This window comes from Chanodichthys erythropterus, chromosome 3 (assembly GCF_024489055.1).
Source record: "Chanodichthys erythropterus isolate Z2021 chromosome 3, ASM2448905v1, whole genome shotgun sequence".
Taxonomy (NCBI): domain Eukaryota; kingdom Metazoa; phylum Chordata; class Actinopteri; order Cypriniformes; family Xenocyprididae; genus Chanodichthys; species Chanodichthys erythropterus.
In genome coordinates this window covers 17,110,061-17,133,688 of record NC_090223.1, presented here as the reverse complement: position 1 = coordinate 17,133,688, position 23,628 = coordinate 17,110,061, and the positions used below count along the sequence as shown (strand labels likewise).

The 23,628-nt window shown below is 36.7% G+C and overlaps 1 protein-coding gene across 1 annotated transcript; it reads right to left on the bottom strand.

Moving 5' to 3' along the window:
• Positions 1–2,208: 2,208 nt before the first annotated feature.
• On the bottom strand, positions 2,209–22,500 carry evplb (envoplakin b). Its single transcript, XM_067381190.1, has 22 exons — positions 22,383–22,500; positions 18,398–18,497; positions 15,906–16,060; positions 15,689–15,812; positions 14,253–14,372; positions 14,130–14,171; positions 13,870–14,031; positions 11,538–11,645; positions 11,316–11,411; positions 11,107–11,217; positions 10,871–11,017; positions 9,460–9,614; positions 9,279–9,373; positions 8,810–8,982; positions 8,491–8,669; positions 8,249–8,387; positions 6,967–7,160; positions 6,709–6,859; positions 6,496–6,579; positions 6,307–6,411; positions 6,116–6,208; positions 2,209–5,939 (listed from the first exon to the last, which is right to left on the bottom strand). Exons 1-22 carry the CDS (start codon positions 22,421–22,423, stop codon positions 2,469–2,471), a joined length of 6,045 nt encoding a protein of 2,014 aa, XP_067237291.1. The 5' UTR covers positions 22,424–22,500; the 3' UTR covers positions 2,209–2,468.
• Positions 22,501–23,628: the final 1,128 nt, after the last annotated feature.

The following is a 23,628-nucleotide window of genomic DNA, read 5'->3' as shown; positions in this document are numbered from 1 at the left end:
TTTTTACATTGTGACATTATTTTCTGACCAATTAACATTTATTTATTAATTAAACAAATCATTTCTGCAAATATAATAGGCCTATTTAATTTCTTCTGATTTTTGGCATGAGGTTTGTGAGATTCATGGTGTCTGATGCGCGAGCATCTGTATTATGCTGGAGTTTATGCTGCTGCGATGCACCATTCTTGATTTTCTGAAGTGCCAACGTTGAACATATGATATAGCTGTTCATCTTTATTTTTCTATGATAGAGCAAATGTTTTATGTTTGGTATTATTTAAGAGAGCATTGTAATGTGCTGCCTTCTGACCCTCCTAGGAAATTACAGCTCACTTACAATCTAAATCATAATGACATTTGTGGCTTTCTTCTGATTTTAAATGATAATGAATGCTTTGGGGATTTTTTTTTCTTTTTCACTGATTGACAAATACAGGAAGGTTTTTAGTGATTTAATGCAATAAAATGAAGCACAAATAATGTGTGTAACTGGTGCTTGATCTGTGTGTTTTATTGCTCATGTGCTACAGCAGAGAATAATGGGAAATATTGTTTGATCATGCAAACCTGTCCCACTTTATCATTGCATTGTTCATCAACGGCATACTAACTTTATTGTATAGTTGATATGGTAAAATGTCCTGTCAGTGGTGAAACCTGACACCAATAACAATGTTTGGTTTGCTTCTATAAGTTACTACTTTACAATTTTGAATTATGTACAAACCAACAAGAAAATCAGCAGGATGTTCATAACAAGCTAAAGTTAGCCATTGATCATTCATTTTTCAGTTTAACCATCTTTTGAAATGTTAATAATATGAACTGATTTATGTAATGTTAGCAAACAACTATCCAACGAATACCATCACAGTATACGTACATTAAATTCAATCATAATACTTACCAATGCCTGTGCTGCTGTTTCTCCTATAAGATGATGTCACTTCCTGGGTGATGTCATTAGTTAAAGGTTAAAAAAAAAAAGGTTAAATAAACATCCACTCATAACCAAAGCTTGCGCTTAAAATCCCCCCTGTGTTCACTTCATTGTGAACTAATATGATTTCTGTGTTTTCAAATTGAGAGTTGGTAGTGATGTTCTGGGATTTAAAACAACAAATAAGGCATTCAGAAGTGCAGGTATTTGCATAAATTAGATTGAATAGTAGTGCAAAGGATCCATATGAAGAGATCGACTTTACTGTATATGAAACTTGAACATTTTGTTACAACCTTGTATGGACCATCCAGATGCAGACTAATGGACAGAATCCATATAGTTGGGCAACATGTGTTAGTGTCAGATTTGCTAACATGTTAAACATGGGTAGTCGATTTGTGTATGGATGATAATATTTCTTTGTTTTGAGACATTTGGTTTTTGCACAATATGTAACCAGAAGGGATTCTGTAGAGAGCTAAAACATGCAGAATAAAAGTGCTTTGATTTGTTTGCGAATCATGTGCATATGACTGCAACTGTACTGTGATATTTAAACCCCATTCTCTGTATACTTGATATATACAAATATAAGTTATATATTTTTCCAAGTCATACAATTTGTATGAAAAAAATAAAATAAAGATATACAATATTAAAAAAGTTTCAGGTGGTAAACATATTTATGTGTATGTATATGTGTTGTCCTTATGTCTAAGTTCATAAATTTATATTATTATTATTATTAGAGTGGAATGGAAATTAATGCCTCTCGATATTTTCTTGGTTGAAAATATTTAATGTTTAGGCCTTCATTATGAAGGTAATTTTTTATTATGAAGCAAAATTGTGTTCAGCTCTACAATTCCCAAACTGTTTTGTCAGCCGAAATCCTCTGACCTAAATATTTACTTGAAGGTAATATTTTAATAATTTAACAACATTTGGATGTTCACAGTTTTCTGATGTATGATGTTTAGGTACACAATTAAACTACATCAACTTTTTTGCAAGTGTTGTGTTCTGATTTTATTTTTTTTATTATTATTTTATATTTATTTAATTGATAATTAGCTAAAACTCACAAACTCACTGCAGTTCCCTCGCAAACCCCCAGGGGTTCACGAACTGCACTGTAGAGTGTCGACTACTAGATTTATCTCTATCATTCAGAGAACGAATTTTCTGTGTAGATATTCATATTTCCAAGTCACAAATAGTTTAAACAATACATAGACATTCCAGACAAAGTCAATTTGGGTATATATGAAATAGTATCTTTAATTATATATGAAGATCAAGAAGAAGTTCAGCCCATTCATCAAGATGAACCAGAAAATAAAAAGTAACTGAAAAAGCATGTTAAGAACAAAGACAGGAAAAAATAAACACCTTAGCATGACATAAAAGGCTCCAGAGAACTTTTATCTTATATATGGGTATGGAAAAAAACCCTAGAACCAAATGTCCCTTGCTGTGCAGCACCTAAATCTGTTATCATTGTTGTGTGTTGTCTTTATTATTATTTGGAGAACTTGTAGCTGGAATAGGATGGAGTATCTACGACGTCGGACGATGCAGCTGGGAGCAGGAGCAGCCCTGTGCTATGGTCCCTCTTGCATCGAGCCATTGCCTCCTTATATGTGATCTTGTCCCTCTTGATGGGGTCGGTCACATTCTTCACAAAGTTCGATTCATCCTGAAGTTGCTTGGCCGTGGATGCATCGATCAGTTTTGCATCAACAGCATTCTGCACCCCAATCCGACCTGCCCGGTTCGGGTCTACCAATCCGCCGGTCAGCAGCTGCGCCTCCATAAACCACATGGCACTATCATTGGGGATAAATCCCCTGCGGCCAGCTTCTCCAACTGACATCCGCTCTTTGGACACAGGATCTTCAAAACCAGTAAAGGCCTTCTGGGCACTGAGGAGTTTCTGAAGCTGGTTTGAATCGATCAATCCTTGCTGTGCCGCCTTGTGAATGGACAGCTTGTCCTTCTTGTTCAGATCCACAATACCTCCAGTGGCAGCCTGAGCTTCCAGAAGCCTCATCGCTGTGTCCTGATCAATCAGTTTGCGTGTTAGGGCACTTCGTACGGACATGCGGCTCTCTGTGGTGATGTCTAGAATGCCAGAAATTGGGAAGAGTTCATCTCCACTGGTGATCAGCTGAGAGTGTGAGTTCAAGTTGCTGGTGCTGGAGGACAAGCGGCGGGTCAGAGTGGATGAGTTGTAGCTGGAGCTTGCTGGTGCGAGTGTCTGAACAGTTGTTGTTTGTGTTGCACTTAAAGGAGGGAAGGATGTTGATTTCTTCTCCCCTGCAACCAAAAGAGCAAACTCTGAAATGCTCATTTTGTTCTCTCTGTAGCGCTGAAGGTCGTACTGGGTCAGTCTTCCATTTTGCATAGCCGTCTTGACGGAGTACTGCTTTCCACTCTTACGATCCTGCAGAAGCATCGTCTCACCTTCAGGACCGCTGGTTGTGATTTCCTCCCAACTACACTCGAGCTCTTGGAGGTGGATGTACTGATTGCGATCAATCAGACCCTCAACGTAGGCGTCGTAGGGTGACATGTCTTTGCCAGTCTCTGGGTCCAGAATGGTGATTTTGGTGGAGACATTGGTCTCTCTGGTGTTTGTCTCTGAATGTTGTGTCGCCTTTGATTCTTTCTGCAGCTCTATGATAGTAATTTCCCGTTGGTTAATTAGCTCTTTCACTTCCACGATTTCTCTCTCCAGGCGCTGGACCTCAGACTCCAGCTTGATGCTTTTTTGCCTGCTAACTTGGTTCCTCTCACTCAAGATTTTGGATTGATGCTGGAAAGTTATAGTGATCTCCTGCTTCTGAGACTCCAGTCTTTTCAACTCCTGGATAAGTTCATTTTGCTCTTTCTTGATTTTATCCCTGTAAGCAATCAAGGTGGTTTCTTCTTGAGAGAAATTTGTTCTGGTTGTCTGAATTCGAGTTATTTTGTTCTTGAGCCGCAGAAGTTCTTCGTCTCTGAGGGTCCTGGCATTCTTTACCTGGGCGACTTGGGATCTAAGACTTTCTCTCTCTGCCTCCACCGTTTGATCCTTCTCAACCCTGATTACCTCTTTGTGGATGATCCTCTCAACAGATTTCTCTTTGGTCAGGGACTCTATCCTGATTTTGAGGTTCCGAATATCTCTCTCCAGGTGGGAAATGCTGGCACCCTCGTTGTCCATGTGAGTGCGAAGATCAATGATTCGTTTGTCAATTATTGGGTCTCTCTCAACTTTCAAAACCTCTTCAATAACAATTTTTTCCTCAACAGGCGTTGGACAAGTCTCAAGTTCATAGATTCTAGCCTTGATTTGTCTCAGCTCTGTCTCTACCAGGATCTTCTTCTGCCGGTCCACAAGCTCCAGTTTTTTCTCCAGTTCCAGGACTAGAGATCTCATCTGCTGCATCTCCAGTTCCAGCTGTCGACGAGTCTTGATGGTCTCTTCCAAAGTCTTGACTAACCTTTCATGAGTCAGAATTTGACTAGGATCTGTCTGGAGACGCACAATTTCTTGGACCACGACCCTTTCCTCTGGTTTCTGTCTCTCCAGCACAATGTACTTGTTTTGAAGGTCAAACACATTCTCCTCCACTGTTCGGCGGCGCTGAACTTCATCACGTACTTCCCTCCTGAGACGTTCGGCTTCCTTCTCAATAAGAGGGTCATTTTCATACTTTATCAATTCTTTGGTCACCACTTTGGTCTCCACCTTTGATCTTTCAGTCTTCCACTCATCCCTGTCCTTACGCAGACGAATCACCCGATTCACAGTCGAGTCAAAGTTGGTCCGCAAAATGGTAAGTTGCTCATTCAACCTCTTAAGTTCTTTGACGACCTCAGGGCTCCTCTCTTCTTTGACCACCTCTCGAGTTACCTCCTTCAGTTCGATCTTGGGCTTTTCGGCGCGCAGAGTCTTCAGATCCACCATGATCACGTTTATCTGATTCTCAATGCTAGTACGACGTTTGCTTATTTCGAGAAGTTCATTTCTCAGTCGTCTCAGTTCCACCTCTGTCTCAGGGTCGATTCTGTAGATCTCATGGATGATCTCATTAAATTCTATCTTTGGTTTGATGGTCTCCACTTGGCTGTATCGGAGCTGAAGGCTGGAGAACTCTTTTATCAAAATACTGTTTTCTCTGATCAGTTCTTGCAGGCTTACACGAAGTGTCTTGGACTCTTGTAGGAGTTCGGGATCCTGCTCCACCCTCTTCAACTCTTTGATGACAGTTTTTGGTTGTATGGTTGGAATAATCCTCTCCAGGTTATTGATCTGGCTCCTAATTTGGAATATTTGATCATTCAGGTTCTTGCATCTGATTTCCTCATCCGAGATCACGCTCTTGAAGTTAATCACAGCCTTCAGCATTTCTGGGTCCTTTTCCAGCTTCACAACCTCCTTCAGGATCACTTTCTCTTTTATCACAGGCTTCTTGCTCTCCAGGACAGTAACTTCTGTTCTCATGTGAACTGTTTCACTCTCGTGCACTCGAATTTCCTCCCTTAGTTTGAGTATGAGCTCCCTGATCCTCGCCATTTCCACATCCAGTTTGGGATCACGCTCAATTTCTGTAAGCACCTTTGTCACCAGCCTGGGCTTCACTTCAATAATCTCATGTTCACGAGTGACAATTTTTTTGTTAACAATCTCAATTTCTGTTCGCATTTCGGATCGTTTATTTATCTCTTCGGTTATCCTCCTCTTCAGTGTTTCCAAGTCGGCTTCCAGCTTCGGATCACGGTAGTAATGCACAGTTTCCTTTTCTTCCACTCGCTCCACACCTCTCCGACTCTTCAGGGACATCATCCGTTTCCTGTAGGTCGCTAGATCAGTCTCAGCATGAGCGCGGCGAGATATTTCCTCAGAAAGCTCTCGCTTCAGGCCGTCAACTTCATCCATGTCTCTCTGCTGACTTTGCATCTGCATTTGCTGTTTTACCACCACATGGGTAACAATTTCATCATTCTGTACATGGGATACAAAATAAAGATTAATTCAGATTAAGTAAAGAAGTTCACAGTAGCTTTACACCCAAGAAATTTAAGTTACCATTCAGTTTGCAAATATTACTCTTACAACATTTAAGAAGCATTAACTCATTATCTATTCAAATGATTGTTGAAGCTTTAGATATTCTGTACCTTGTTGATGAGGTCCTTGGCCAAGATGACTTGATTCAGCAGTTGATTATTTTGTGCTGATACTTCAGAGTAAAGGTTCACAACATCCCTTTCCTAAAAAGTAATCAATTATAAAGATATTTGGAAATGTATGTAAAATATAATATACAATAAGTATATCCTGGTCATTAAAGCAAAGCAGCCTACAGTACCTTGTTCTCCACAGCTTCAGCCAGGGTAATGCATTCAAGATTTTTTGAATTTATTTCTGGTTTTCCCAATGCACTGCGGTATTTGTAAGAATTCATCTCATACTCCTGGAGACAACAGACTATTTGCATTAATGTTACTGACATTTGAAATGTGCAGTCGTATGATCATGTTCAAGATGGCCAACTCACATTAAGAATACTCTGCAGCTCAGAAGAAAGTTTGACGATTCGGTTTACATCATCCTGCTTTCTCTTGATGTCTTCAACTGCTCTCTGCAATCAAAATCAGATTTACTGGGTAGGTATTACACTAAATTCCCAAAATCCACTGTATCTGAGATATTTAAAGGTGATGCAAAATCAACCATTTTAAACCTTGTGGCAGTAAAATTTAATACTGACCATCTGAGAGTTTTGCTTGGCATAGACTTGCGACACACTTTCACCAGGCTGAACCTTGTTGTTGGGCATATTGATGAGGAAAGCAGTGAGCGATTGGACGGCGCTGTGAAATTCCTGGTTCTTATTGACGGCCTTTTGCAACAGAGTTGCCCTTTGGAGTAAAAAGTTTGTGGATACAGTTCACAATCTGAAGCACTGTACTTGCCCCAAGTAAACAATAAACAAACAGTATACAATAGTGAAGAAGGCCTCTCTGACCTCTGTTGCAGCTGGCTGTTGATGTTGGAGTAGCGATTCCTCAAGCGCTTGACCTCGGTCTCTTGGTGGCGTATATCAGGGCAGAACTCCTGAAAGCTCTTCTGCAGGGAGCTGCACGCCTGCAATGTGACTTCCAACTCACGGTTCAGCTGCTGAATGTCATCTTTCTTGGAGGCAACGTCTTTACTCGTGCTCTAAGGAGAAAACAATTAAGAACATCATTCCAATGTTTTGAGTGAATGATGGTTTAATTGAAAGTTGTACCATATCCAAACCATTTGCATTTCATTTTGACATTAAATCTAAATAGGAAGATGTTGAGCTAATAATGACTGAAAGGGTTCCTTGATTATGATTTCACTTTTTTAATTTTAGTTAGTGTGTAATGTTGCTGTTTGAGCATAAACAACATCTGCAAAGTTCAACGCAAAGGGAGATGTTTTCTTTTACAGAAATCCCTTACAACAAACGGCTGGTAGGGACTACAAGAAGCTTCTTCCTGGGTTGGTGACATCACAAACCCTAAAATTTACATAAATCCTTCCCTCGGGAACATGCAACAAAGGGGGTGAGGCCATGTTGGGCTGCTTTAGAGAAGAGGAAGAGTTGTTGTAGTCGAGTGTTGTTCCCGTCATTTTACGCCAGACAGCTTTACAAAAGAGGGCCAATTCAATGTGGATTTGCCCAAAAGAATAACAGAAATCACATAAATTTACCCACTTAATATTCAGAAGCATCCAGTTTCATTCTAAAAGTTGTAACTTCTTCCTGAGTCTCTCCATCAGTGTCGACTCCAGTTTGAACAATGTAAGGCTGAACACTGTTACTGATTATCGTCAATTTGTCTGCGTGAGATTCTCCAGCTTTGTTGTTGTTGAGCAACTTAAGCGTGAGCTGTTCAAGCTCCGCCCTCTTCTAGAAAGTGTGCTGGGAGCAGCTGCTCATTTGCATTTAAAGGGACACACACAAAAACTACAAAAACTGTGTGCTTTTGCTCACACCCAAATGGGGCAAATTTGACAAGCTATAATAAATGATCTGTGGGGAATTTTGAGCTGAAACTTCACAGACACATTCTGGAGACACCAGAGACTTGCATTACATCTTGTGGAAAGGGCTATTATAGGTGTCCTTTAAATTTCCAATTAGGTCAGTTCATCACACAAATCTATTGCAATCAGAATACTTTAAGTATAACCATAATACACTACCATTCAAATGTTTGGATAAGAGTATTTCATGTTTTTCAATGAAGTTCATGTGTTTGTGTAAGAGCGTTTACCTGCAGCTGTCTGGAGTGGCTGCGGATGGCACTGGGTTCGTTCAACAGGCCAGTGTCTGCAGCCAAATCATCCTCGAATGCTGTCAGAAAGTTGTCTACCTTCTTGATCTGTTTCTCCAGGTACATGGAAGATGTGGCCCTGAGGAAATGATCCCATGTTTATCCCAAGTTTTTTTTTTCTTTTCAAAAAGCAAATGCTGTGCCAATCTCTATGATTTACTGCAAAAGGCATTGTTTCTTACTTCTTGTTGTAGAGATCAGAGAGGGCGGTTATATCATCGATCTTGTTGTTGACTTTGCTCAGTTTCAGAGGCAGTGAGGATGTGGTGGGCCCCAGGGGTTTCTGGGATATCAGGGGCTGCATGTCCCTCTGAGCTGATGATTTCTCAGCCTCCAGATTCTTCAGAGTCACGACAAAACTCTAGAGCGATCAAACCAAACAACTGTCAGTGCTTTATACTAACTATATTAACCACAGACAGAAATTTAGATTTGTTTCACACGTTTTGACCAACTAAGTAACCACATTTAGACTCTTGTGGTTTTATTTGCCATTCTCACCTCGTGGTCTCTGATTCTGGCAGACAGATCTCCGATGGGAGCGGTGCGATCTAAAGGAGATCTCATTCGGTTCTGCATGTCTTTCTCTAACTTCAGCAGATCTGAAGAGATCTGGTCCAGACGGCCGTCAATAATGCCAGCCTTCGCGCTGTCAGGAACGGTGGCCACGGCGACTGTTGGGAGACAAAAAACAACATTTACTACTAAAATTTAATATGATTAATGTTTTTTGCACTAAAATCTTATAATCGATCACTATAGCTGATAAAGCTGCTTCACATTATTGTAATAAATTGAACAAAAACTCAGATTTTTTTATTGGGTAGTATTAAAGTATTAATAAACAGCTAATATCCTAGTAATATTATAAGTGTTACTGACCAATATTATAAACAGCATCATGCTTTTCTGTAAAGCTGCTTTGAAACAATGTGTGTATTGTGAAAAGCGCTATATAAATAAATTTGACCTTGTTTGACGAACTGCACAACTTCAATGGGCGTCTTTGCCTGGGTCAGTAGAGCCGACCTCGTCCTCTTCAGATCGGAGAAATCCCTGCTCAGACTGAATACAAGACAGAAAAACAAAGATATGTTAAGAAGAGAAAGAAGCAGCTGGGAGAACTGGGAGTGTCTCAGGTGCTTTCTTACCCATCCACCTTGTCGATGGCGGCTGAATCGGGCGGAGGGATCAGGAAACAGACACCTGGGATGAGCTTGGTCTCTCCCGTGCTGGATTTCACCTCCCAGAGCTCCTCTTTTGGACTGGAGAGCAGCGTCACCTTGTCTCCTCTTTTCACAGAGTCCTGCAAGGGACAAAGCAGAGAAATGGTTATCACACATGTGAATTTCCCTGATTTTTCCAGGACCGTAGGTGTCAAGTTCCCAGTCATTCCCGGATTACATTTCCCACAATCCTCCCTGGCAATCACCTGCACTCACTCCAATCACTATTCACCACACCCAGCTGCAGCTCATTATCTGGACTATTTAAGCCACTCACACCCTCACACTCTTAGCCAGGTCTTGTTAACTCTTGTTACATTTCTGAGCGTTATTTATCTTGTCTGTCTGCCTGCCCGTTACTGATCCTGTCTGTTCCTCGTTTACTGCTGCCTGCCCTTGGACTGTGTATTGTTTATTGGACTTACGACTGTTTATTGTAGTCCTGACCCATTGCCTGTACCTCGACTAAGATTCTGCCCACTCTCTGCCATACCGGTTTGTTGTTGTTCTACCACTGCCTGTTTGACAACGAACTCTGTTTTAATAAAAGCTTGCAAATGGATCCTACCCTGAGTCCCACTGCGTTACAGATTATGTCCATTATTTGTAATTTAACTTTTGTGTTTAGAATTGTTGGTTTAACTTAAAAGTGAGTTGGTTGCCTTAAAATTTTGAGTTCATTGAACTTGAGCTAATACAATGAAGGTGATTGGTTTAATCAACAGAAACTCAAAATATTATGTTATCTGAACCACATTAATTAACTAATTTGATTTGACAAAAGAAAAAATGTGATAACAAATCATAAAAATAATTTTTACAGTGCACTGAACTGCCATTTGAAAACACACTTCAAGTGTTTCTCATGTAATATGCAGAGTTATTTAATATCTGAACATTTTGTGAACATTTTTATGAAAGAAGTCTCTTCTGCTCACCAAGGCTGCATTTATTTGATCAAAAATACAGTTAAAACAGTGAAATATTATTACAATTTAAAATAATTGTTTTCTACGTGAATATATGTTAAAATTTAATTTATTCCTGTGATTCCTGTTATTCCAGTCTTCAGTGTCACATGATCCTTCAGAAACCATTCTGATATGATGATTTGATGCTCAAGAAACATTTCTGATTATAATCAAGGTTGAAAACAGTTGTGCTGCTTCATATTTTTGTGGAAACCACTTTTTCAGGATTCTTTGATGAATATAAAGTTCAAAAGAAAAGCATTTATTTGAAATAGAAAACTTTTGGTACATAATAAATGTCATTTTTGATCAATTTAACGCATCTTTGCTGAATAAAAGTGTTAATTTCTTTTTTAAATGAATACCTTCTCAGTGCTCCAGTCACACAGGGCGATGGCACTGACGGGTTTGTTGGCGGTGCTCCGGCGCAGGTGTAGAGGACTGATGCTGGTGCACAGCTCTCTCAGATCGGCCAGACGCTGCTCGTTCCTCAAGATCGACCTCTCCTCACCCTGCACACACACACACACACACATTTATTACACTAGACTGTTAACTTATTTCAGTGTGTGTGTGTGAGAGAGAGAGTGTGTGTTTTCACCTCCAGCTGCAGCAGGATCTCAGGGTTGCTCATGTTTTTCAGCACAGATGGTTCAGTGTTGGATTTGATTCTCTTCAGTGACTCAGTGAACGTCTCCACATCCAGCTGATACTGAGATTAAAATACACACACAAAGATTTCAATAACCGCTCATCTGAACCTCCTGCTCCTGGTGACAGTGTCTCATTAAGATGTTTTTGTTTGCTCACTTTCTTGTATTCCTCCACGTTATCCAGGTGTGTGTCCTGACACAGACAGAGATTCAGGAACCGCTGCCACTCTCTCGACACGTCTGCGCTGTACGACTGAAACACACATGTGAAATCCTCTTCAGTCAGCATATAAACCACAGCAAGAGCCATAGTGACTGACTGAATGAATGAATAAACATGCAGATGAATGAATGAATGCTTGACTGAAGGACTGCAGACCTTGACGGCGGATGATCCGGGGTGTTTGTCCTGAACGAGTGCGCCGGCCTCCTCCTGCAGTTTGCTCACCTCCCTCTCGTGTGTCAGCAGCCCGTTGTTCTTAAACCTCTGAGACACATTCATCAACAGGATGTGGTTGAAAACACTGAATAAATGATGATAATTTAAAAGCGCAGAGCGTCTCTGGCTCAGTGCGTGTGAATTTAGCACTGAACGTTCAGATCACAATGGTGCAAGTGTCAAAGGGTTCAAATCAGTCCCGTTTTGGGGGTGGAGGGAGATTCATTAAAACTGAGGGGCCAATGGGGCCTGCACTGAAGTCAAGATCAACCAGAATCACTGTTTAGTTCAATTCAGCCTTATTCTGAGACGCCACATAATGACAATGTACAAAAACCAGAACCAACTCAACTGAATATATTAGAAGTCATGCTGCTAACCAGGGATATACAGTTAAGTAAAACTAAAACCATCAAAAATGCTTTTGTTACTTGAAATAAAATAGACTTTAACTAAAATAAAATAAAATCTAAAATACATAAACTGAAATTTTATTTCAGCTAGAAAAGCAGATTCATTAAATAAATAATATTAACAAATACAACATTTGTAAAGTGTCAGTCAGTCATCTGACTGTAGATGTTTTAAAGACACCATGAAATCAAAACTAACCCCTTTTTTTTAACCCTTGTGCGGTCTTCGTTTGGGAAGTCACACTCAGGGTCTTTGTGGTCTCCAGGGACCCCAGGCAACAAGCTGTAATTTTGTAACAAAATATTTTTTGTTTTGTTTTTGTTTTTTTAAAACAAATGTAATTTTACTCTGTTTATTAATGTTTTTACTCCACATTTGTGTAGTTTTTGGAGGATTTATCATATCTTTTAAATTTATACATATAAATTAAAAAAGATTTTTTTTAAAAGGTTTTTATACAAGAACAGTTTATGTAAAATTCACTTTGTAAAAGACCCACATTTTTTAACTTTCATTCATGGGGATAACATGGATAATTTGATAAGGTTTAGTGTAAGATTTTTGCCCATCTTTTGGAAAATTCACTTTTAAAAGTAAAAAAAAATATCACTTTATCCAATAGATGGCTGCAGAGCTCCACTATTTGCTATGTGTTATTTGAATGACTGAAAGACATCTTTTCACAAGTTTTTTCAGTTGGATTCATATATTAGGAAATCACAATAAAAGCTACTTTTTGTCAAAAAGTTTCATTTTTTTGTACTGAAAAAAACCCCGCTTAGAACATGGACAGAATTCATCCTCAGAATCAAAATTTTTGAATTTTTTTTTTTTTTTTTCAGTACAAAAAATGAAACTTTTTGACAAAAAGTAGCTTTTATTGTTATAATTGTGATTTCATAATATTTAGATCTGAATCCAACAGAAAAATACTTGTGAAAAGATGTCTTTCAGTCAGTCACAAATAACACATAGCAAATAGTGGAGCTCTGCAGCCATCTACTGGTAAAAGTGATATATTTTTTTTTTTACTTTTAAAACTGCATTTTCCAACTGCAAGATGGGCAAAAATCTTACACTAAACCATGTCAAATTATGCATGTTATCCCCATGAATGAAAGTTAGAAATGTGGGTCTTTTATAAAGTGAATTTTTTGTATAAAAATATTTACTTATTTATTTATTTAAATTTAAAAGATATGATAAATCCTCCAAAAACTACACATATATGAAGTAAAAACATTAATAAACAGAGTAAAATTACATTTATTTTATTAAAAATCAATTATATTGTTACAAAATTACATTTTGTTGCCTGAGGTCTCTGGAGACCCCAAAAACCCTGAGTGTGACTTTTTTTCCACACTAACATAAAAACAAGATATCACTCCATTTTTTTATTTGTAGATCTAGAAAGTGTTAACAACTGTACAAGGTTTCATGTCATTTGGAAAAAAAATTTTTTTTTTTTTTTTTTTTTTTTTTTTTTTTAGCAAACGTCGTTTGGGGTCCCTAAAGACCCTATAAGGGTTAAAGGAACATTGCAGAATTTATTATAACTGATTTATCTGATGAAATTCATGTGCCACCCAATATTTAATCAAAATAACTTCTCCTTCATGCAGCTCTTCTCTTCTCTGATGATGAGGGCGGGGCAATCTGTCAATCACATGAGATCCACCAATAGCAAACCACATCCATCCAATCAATCCCCATGGACAAAATCAAGCCCCGCCCTACATTTGTTCTTGTTTGTGAAGCTGTTTCACTCAGATATACGAGAAGAAATGACTAGCACAACTTCAGTTTCATGCTAACTTTAAATGTTCAGGGTGTGGTGTGTATTTCAGCGCCTCACCTCGAACTCCATGCGCACCCCGGCGCTGTCGATCATGCGGTCGCTCCAGTCTCTGCTGCTGATCTTGTGCTGCTGTTCGGTCAGATAGAGCAGCTCTTTACTGCAGCCCTGCATGAAGTCATAGAGCGACGACAGATGCTGCCTGCGCTTCTCTGAAGCCTCCTACACACACACACACACACACACCGACAGACTCAGTTAAACTGTGAAGAGCTTCACTTTTTAGAGTTAAGTATGAGAATATAAAGAGAAGGTCTTACCAGTAGATTTGCATACTGCTTCTGAAGGGCAGACGAGTTATCCTGTTCAGAAAAGAAAACGTATTATTATTTATTTAAACTTATTTTGTGTGTTCATATGTGAGTGTGTGTGCGGACACTTACGCTGCTGCTCTCCAGGGCCGAGCGATACGCCTCGATCTGTTTATGCAGGATATTATGGGCTGCGATCTGTTTCTCCACATCAGACAGAGTCGGACCGTAAGCGGCATCCTGAATCGACGCCTGAAACACACACACGCGTCACACATCGTCAAAGACACACACTCCATAACAAACACTTCACTACTAGTCAAATCAAGGCTCTATGTGTTTCTTTACAGATTAATAAATTAATGTATAGCTATAGTACTGTATTTATTTTTTTGATATAATGTTTATTTATAATTTATTCTTTTATATTATTTATACATTTTCATTGATTTAAATAAAATTTTTATTTATTGATTTATTTATTGTAATATTTAGGTATTTATTTAAATTAATCTCTTTTTAATTATTTATTTTCTCATTTATTTCAAATCTAATTTTTATTCATCAAAATATTTATTTTAATTAATATTTTTCTTTAACTTCTTGTGTATTTGTTTTTGTGTTTTAATGTAGTTTATTTATTTATTTATTTTAATCTATGTAATTTAAATGTAAATTAATTTTAATGTAGCTTATTTTAATATTTTTGTTTTAATTGTTTAATTGTAGTATTTAATATTTACATGTTTTGATAATTAAGCATTTATTTATTTATTTAGTACTGTATTGTTATAATGTATTTATTGTTTTAATATAATGTTTATTTATTATTTATTTTCATTTATTTATTTATTTATTTTCTAATTATTTTAAATAACATTTTTATTTATTTAGCTTTTTATATATTTACTGTTTTATTTTTATTCATTTGTTTCTTTGTGTCTTAATGTAATGTTTATTTTAATGTTTATTTATTTACTAATTCCTTTATTAATCCATTTATTTATTTTTATTTAATTTCTCGTGTATTTGTTTATTTTATGCAGTTTATTTATTTATCTATTTTTGCTTTATTTTTTAATTATATTATTTACTTAATTTAATAATAATACTTATCTAATTGTTTTTGTTTTAATCTAATTTTTATTTATTTATTTGCTTGTTTTGAATATAATGTGTACTTATTTATTTTAATCTAATTTCTATTTATTTGTTTTTAGTCTATTTTTTAATATTAATATATAACATTTAAGTATTTATTTATTCATTTATTTAAATAAATACCTAAATAAGTCAATATTTATATATTTTCTCATTCTCATCATTCAATTTTTGCTTTAATGTAATTTTATTCATTTTAAATTAACATGTTTACTTAATTTTATTTATTTATTATTTATTAATATTTTTTCACACTTTTCCTCTGAACCCCAGCTTTAAAGCAGCAGATCACAGATGTTTTTCTGAAGAAGGTCAACAGAAGATGTTCTTTGAGGAACGTCAGGAGCTTCTCCAGTGACTTCAGACTGTTAAACACTTGTAAGAGTCTTTTTCATTTCATCTGTCACCTGTTTGTCAGACAGCAGTCCGCCCCAGTCGACGCCGGGCGGCAGGTAGATCTCGTGAAGCTGTCCATACAGATCCCTGTAGGTGGCGCAGTGTTTGGACCAGCGCTCGTGCAGGTTACTCACACTACAGACACAACACACAAGCACAACGTTACTGCTCAGCGATCGCTCTCTTGAGTATCACTGGTGTGTGTGTGCAGGATGTGATGTCACTCACTCCTGCTCGATCACATTGGCCTGCGGGTGCTGGAGCTTCTTGGCTTTGCTGACGTCCATGAAGAGATCCTTCAGTAAGATCTCGGCCTGAGACAGATTCTCTGCGGCCGGACCCTGCTGTTTCAGAGCAGAGCCTTTCCGCTCATTCTCTAGGTCCTGATCAGAGAAACAAAACACAGATAAACATACACTCAGACACAAGCAATTCCAAATTACAGTAAAACTATTAAACTATTATGTAACAAAACAAAAAAATTGCCAAGAGGATAAAAACATTTTAAAACAATATTATCTCCTTTCATTTACCAAAAAAAAAAAAAAAAGATTAAAAAGTATCCATTTTTTAGAATTCATTTTTTCTTCATTTTCAGAGGAACTTTTTCGTACCCTAATTGAAATCTCTAATGTCTTTTGAAATGCCATACAATTAAGCTAGCATGAAAATGAGAGATTTTTAACTCATGTAAGAAATAAAACTTAACAGACAGCAAAATCATTCATATAATATTTAGTTTGACTTCCAAAGGTGTGTGGAGGTGATCAGTGGCACTGTAAAATGTAATAGTATTGTTTACTCAGAAAACTTGAGGAAAACGATTGCCTTTAATTTAACAAGTAAATTAGCTCATCATTTTGAGTTGATAAAACTTAATACCACTTAGTAAAGAGACCTTGTTACTTGTAAAACTTGAGTATTGGTATTTTACAAGTTGAAAACGAAGTTCAGACAACTTAAAGATTTAAGTAAATTGAACTCAAACAAAAGAGTTTTCCTGTTAATATAAAGACATAGAAGAAGTGTTGGAAGTGTTGGACCGTGAATTTCTTTACTGCAGATACTGTTCAAATATCTTATATATATTTGAAATTTAGCCGAATAATAATAAAAAACATGTACTAAAGGTACTAAAAAATAATTCCAGGTATTTTTCTTGGCTATTTTTCGCCATAACAACTTAGTTACAGCAACCAGAGAAACACTAACATTTACAAGTCAAACAAACACTAATCATCATAATGGTGACTACAAACTTTATTATTTTCAAGAAATCATCCATGCATGTATATCTGTTAAAGGTGCAATATGTAATATTTTTGCAGTAAAGTATCCAAAAACCACTAGGCCAGTGTTATATATTTTGTTCACTTGAGTACTTAAAATATCCCAAATGTTGCAACTATTTGTAAATTGTGAGAAAATTGCAATTTTAATCAAGGCTCCAGGACGTGTGAGGAGTCGCCTGTCATTGGCGTCATACCCGCGTTACACTCGGTTTCCGGTTTTATTTTGTAGAAACCATGGAAACACCAAAGACTCTTTAATATTTACATGTCTTAATAGACAAGGGAACAACTGTTTTGATATATTTATAGACAGAAAACAAATTGTTGTGATATAGCTCAACACGTGTCTTATTGTTTAAATCAGATTTTCTTGATTTTTTGTGAGTACCACGCTTTACCATGCCTCAGAGAAAAACACTATTTTGTGAAGTAGCTAACATAGCATAATCAGATGCAACTTTATTTTTAGTAACAGTAATACAGCATTTTCTCCATCATACAATATGTTTTAAAATTAATTTCATGCCATTTATCAACACAAGCCGTCCAGCATTTAATATGATAATCTAAAATTGATCTATCTTACTGCAGTGTGTAACAGTGTCTCACAGCAGCCGCCGAGCGAACGCACAGAGTAACGTTATAACATCATTTTCAACACTCTCAAATGTATCTAATATGATAAACAGAGCTGTGTTACCTCATACTCATGACTGGAAAAGCGTAAGCGGTGCTGGCGACTGTGTCATAATAAAAGTCCTGCTGCTGATGAGGCGTGTGTTGCTCAATTGCTCCAGCGGCCTCGTTCAGCTCCCACATGTCATGATCACAAGTTGGAGTGCCCTAGTTAGCCACTAGAGGGCACTCCAACCCAGACTATTGCTTCACCACTTTTGGACTTCATTTCCCATAAACCACTTCCCGGACTCATTATCCCGTCATTACATTCAGCTGTTTTGTGTTTGATCATTAGAGTCTGTCTATTTATACCCTGTTTGTTTCTGCTTTTGTTATTGAGGTTTCATTTACGGTCACCGGCTTCTCTGTTTGTGTTTCCCTTGTTTTTGTATGGACTGTTTTGTGGATTGTGACCCTTGCATGTTGGATTACGTTTCTGGATTACCCCATTAAAGCTGCACATGGATCTTACCTTCTTGTCTCTGTGCCATACGTGACACCACAACACTCGGTCCTGCTCTGCTTCATACTACAGTAATGTTAATAATTGCCTATCCCTATTCCTGAGTCCTATCCCTATACTTTTGCACCATCCGTTGATGTGAAGACCACATGTCCCAAGATTCTGCGCTCAAACTTGGCGTCATCAAGCTACGCCTTTGTTTTGAATAGACCTCTAGCGGACAAAATTATTATATATTGTACCTTTAATTCTACATACGTGTGTGTGTGTGTGTGTGTGTGTCTCACCTCCTCCAGCAGTTTCTCGGTCAGAAGTACGTTCTTCTCCACCTGATCGGCGTTCTGCTGTAGGCGTGTGACCAGAGCCAGCATGTCATTCATCTGCGACCTGAGTGGAGGAAACACCAGAAACGTTCACTTTACAAACAAACATCACACGCATCATCAGTGTGTCATCACGCGTGACGACACTCCCGCTCCGTGACACCTCACCTGCTTTTGCAGCAATAAAGCTGATTTATAAAGCTCGAGTGTGTGTTTGTTTATATGTTAACATGTTTCTTCCTGTTTAGAGTCAGCTGTTGAAGTCAACTTCTGCTAAATTAATTAAATTCAGTTGGTTCAGTTTCTACTTCCTGCTCCACCTGCGTGAATTCTACATCTGTCAATCACTCACTTCACAATCTCAATCTCATCTGTCCTTTTACTGCTCTGACATTCCTGCAGTCATTATGCAACCGCGTCACACCCTCCTGAGAGAGAGACAGGTGACTGGGAGTGTCTGAGGAATGCTGAGGCGGAACTCTCGGAATTCTGTCTCCTTTCTCGAGGAATTTCCACAGATTCCTGCTCTTTAATGTCACACCCTGACACGTGGGCGGATCATTGTCTTCATAATCCAGCGTGTGGCGCTGCTTAAATGCCAAAAGGACAATTCATGACTAATTTCTCAAAACGGATCTGGGTGGTTTATACATTGAGAGACGGCATGTAATAAATAAATAAATGGAATAAATATAAATCAATAAAATAAAAGTGTTAAAAAGTTTACTTTTTATATATTACATGTCATAAATATTAATTGAAAGACTGCATGAAATATTTGTACTTTTAAAAACTCATTTGTCAAAATTCATGCAACTGTCATATTTACTTAATAAATAAAATAAAACTAAATAAATGTTAAAAGGTAATTAAATATGGTGGGAAAACCACCATATATTTTAAATTATTTATAATACATTATTATTATTATTATTATTATTATATCACAGCACAAACATGGGACGCAACAAATTGATATTATGAAGCAATTAAATAAAATAATACAAATATAAAAGTATAAAACATCAAATCTACAATAAAATGTAAAATATACATTTAATGAATTAAAATAAAATAAAAAAAATCATAAAATATAAAAATATAATATAATAAAACATTTAAATAAAATATTATAATAATATTAAGTATTACAAAAATATACAATATATTATAAAATACAAAATAAAATTTAAAATATAAGATATAAAATATATTAAAAATTAAATTAAATTAAAATAACATTTTATAATAATAATATTAATATTATTAAATATTATTAAATTTAGAGACTATGAAATATTTGTACTTTTAAAAATTAATTGGTCAAAATTAATGCAATGGCCATATTCAATCAATCAATCAATCAATCAATAAACAAACAAACAAATAAATGTTATAAGGTAATTAAATATGGTGAAAAACTATTAGATATTAGAAATTATTTATAATACATAATTATTATTATATATGTCGTAATCACCATTTAAATATATACAAAAGAGAAAAAGGGTTAAAAGGTAATTAAACCTGGTGAAAACAGAGTCCCAGTGTTTGAAACTGATGAACAAAATATTTGAGCATTCAAGAAAACGACACACATGATCTCCTTTTACAGGCGCTGGTCAAACAGAGGGAGATCTCCCTCATTCAGATGCAACAATTACCAATCAATCAATTACAACAATCACTGACGCGTCGGCTCCAGGAAATGACTGGCACACAATTAGATTATAGGTTAAACACACACCTACTAATACACACACATAGAGAAGAAGTGATCTTTTCACTGGCCTCATCCTGAACACAACAGCACAGACTCATGTGTGTTCTGCTCACCAGGACACAAACACACCGAGACGCTGACTGCAAGAGTACGAGAAGTGTGTGTGTGTGTGTGTGTGTGTGTGTGAGGGGTCACAGCCCTCGGATTCACACTGATGCGTGTGTAGCTGGATACGAGGAAACACACATAAAACAAACACAAATATGCTTTGTGACTTGATTAGCTGGATCGACATCAGTCTGAAATAATAGACGTGACTCACTTAATTAACATAATCACCAGACTCACAGAGAACAAAGGCTTTATACTGTTTGACTTCTGCTCTAGATCCACAGCTGAAATATGGGACACAACCAATGGATATTATGAAGCAAAAATAAAATAAAATAAAATAAAATAAAATAAAATAAAATAAAATAAAATAAAATAAAATAAAATAAAATAAAATAAAATAAAATAAAATAAAATAAAATAAAAATAACATAAAATAATACATTTTAAAATCATGCGAATTAAACACTATAAAATAAACATTTTAAAAATATAAATATATATGAGAAATTAAAATAAAATTTTATTGTAATACATATAATAGTTTATAATATATTAATATAATATATAGTAAACAAAATAAAAATATCCATTTTAAAATAAAATAAAATATTACATTTTAAAATAAAATAAAATTAATAACAAACTTTGACTTATCCATACATTTTTCTATCCAACATCAGAGAAATGTCTTAAGATATCAAGCGCTGCATCAAATGAACTTATTTTATTCAGAGGTTAAATATATCTGAATGCATGAATTTTTAATCACTAATTAGAAATTATTTCATGCATAATTAATAATGTCATAAAAACTTCATGCATGTATCTTTCTTCTTTCGCTTGTCTTTTGCTGTTTGATGGTCTGATTAATGTGAGTGATGGCGGTCTGATGGACAGTTCGACTGTTGTTGTGATTTATTGCTATTTTATGTTTTTTATGTAGAGCAGCACTTTGGTCAATTTTCATAGCTTTGAAAGTGCTTCATAAATAAACTTTGAGTGAGTTGAATGTTGTAAATGAAGCATCTATTGTCTCATTGTGCTTCTGTCAGTTTGTATATGATACATAAACTCATTTAAGGTGTAGTTTAGACGACCCACCCCACACGGCACACACGACACGCCGTAAACCGCCACAACCATTGACTCACGCTCTTGCTAGCTGTCAGCAGCGTGATGTCACACACAATCCTGGACTCTGATTGGTCAAATATTCATGTGCAATGACTATAAACCTGTATAACAAACCGTTGTAGCAGGTTTTACAGAAACACTTTACAATAAGGTCCCATTGCATAACATTATTTATTGCATTCACTAACAATGAGCAATACGTTTCTTACAATATTCATTCATCTTTAATAAAGAAAACTCAACTGTTATTTGTTAGTTCATGTCAGCTCAGAACTTTTGATAATGATCTAAGATTAATAAATGCTTCAGAAGTATTAGTCATTGCTAGTTCATGGTAATTAACCTAATTAACTAATGTTGACAACTGGAGCCTCACTGTAAAGTGTTACCGGTTTTTCTTCACGCAAAATAAAATAATTCAATTTCCGCTCCATTTCTTCATTTACTTGCTAATTAGTTGAGTAATGAGCAAGATAATCATATCGGAAAAGACATTGATCACCCTGTCATGAGTTATCTTGCAATAATGCCAGTTTTGCAGTGCATTATCAATAATAAAACGTCCAGCTTACTCAATGACCCGTGTGTGAGATACAGCCCTGCCCTGTCATAAAGATAAATCACAACACACACTGAGCATTATCTCTCACACACACACTGTAACCACAGGTTTAATGCATGAACACAGCCCGTTTCTACTATAAAATGGCTTTAGATAGAGCTGTCATTCATTCAGGTGTGTTTCTCTGCTCTAATAATCTCCTTCTGCACTCTTAGAAGAACAGCTTCTATAGGGCTTCTATATTTAGAACCTTTTAGCGGTTCCATAATGAGATCATTGTATGGATTTAGTGTTATACATTTTGTTTTCATTTCAAATTGTGTCAGGAATCCTATAGTTCTATTTAGAACCCCACTGAACCTTTCATTCTAAGAGTGTACAGATAAAAACACACATAAAAGCACATGGTAACTCACTGTCCGGCCTTCACAGGACTGTATTCCTTCTTCTTAAACATCCTGCGTCCGCGTGCGATCCGTGTCTCTGTCTGTGTGTGTCGAGGTCTCTCTTCTGTCCTCTGTTATGGTGTTGTCACTCGCTTCGACTCCGCCCACTGAAACAGGTGTGTCACATTCAGTCGGTACAGACTGGACATACCTGTTCCTGCCTTCTGAATTCCTCTGTCAAACTCTTCCTCTTCTGCACTTCACCATCCTCTTTTAATGTTTGACGCCGTCGTAGAGCAGCTAATAATCATAAAGAGTGACTGGTTAATGTGAGCTGAAAAGAACACTGAGATCTCTGTATATGAATATTCAGCTGCACTTACACCTGTATGGCAGGTGTGTAATGTGTGGTGGAGGAGGAATGCAGCCCATCCAGTCAGATGAACATTATAACTCTCACTCTTGCTACTCATTTATCATTACAACTCAAAACACAAACATTTATCCACCCACTCACTACATATCTACAGTCTGTAACTAAGCCATTTGAGTGCCAGGAGAATAAACCCAGCACACAACGACCTCTGACCTCTGACAGAGGAAATTTCATGTCATAGACAGACAAAACCCCTCAGAGTCACATGAAAGCTCAAGAGCAGACCTGCCCGACACATGCAGAGAGCGTTCTCAGCATTAGCGCTCATCTCTTCAGTGTGTTTATGCCGCAGGGCGTCTCAAATGAGAGAAGTAATCATCAGAACTAAAGTGTGAGTGTTTAGAGCAAAACTAACAAGATTTTTATGCATATTCATGTTTTATAATATATATATATAAAATAACGCAAACATTACTTTACTTTACTTTAAATTGTCTTTTTACAATTTACTTTTTATCTTGTTTTCCAGTATAAAGATCTATTCTAAAGCATTAAGATTAGGATTTGTTTACTTTAATTTTTATGAAAAAACGAATAAAAAATTAAGCAGTTTTATGCTTAAACCACGAAGAAATGTCTGCCAGAGGAGCTGCAGAGTCTCTCCGTCAGTGTCGACTCCGGTTTGAACAATGTAAGGCTGAACACCGTTACTGACAATCCTCATTTTGGCTGCGTGAGATTCGCCGGCTTTGTTGTTGTTGAGCAACCGAAGCGTGAGCTGTTAAAGCTCCGCCCTCTTCTGGAAAGTGAGCGGGGAGCAGAAGCTCATTTGAATTTAAAGGGACACACACAAAAACGGCACGTTTTGACAAGCTATAATAAATAAATAAATGAAATGGT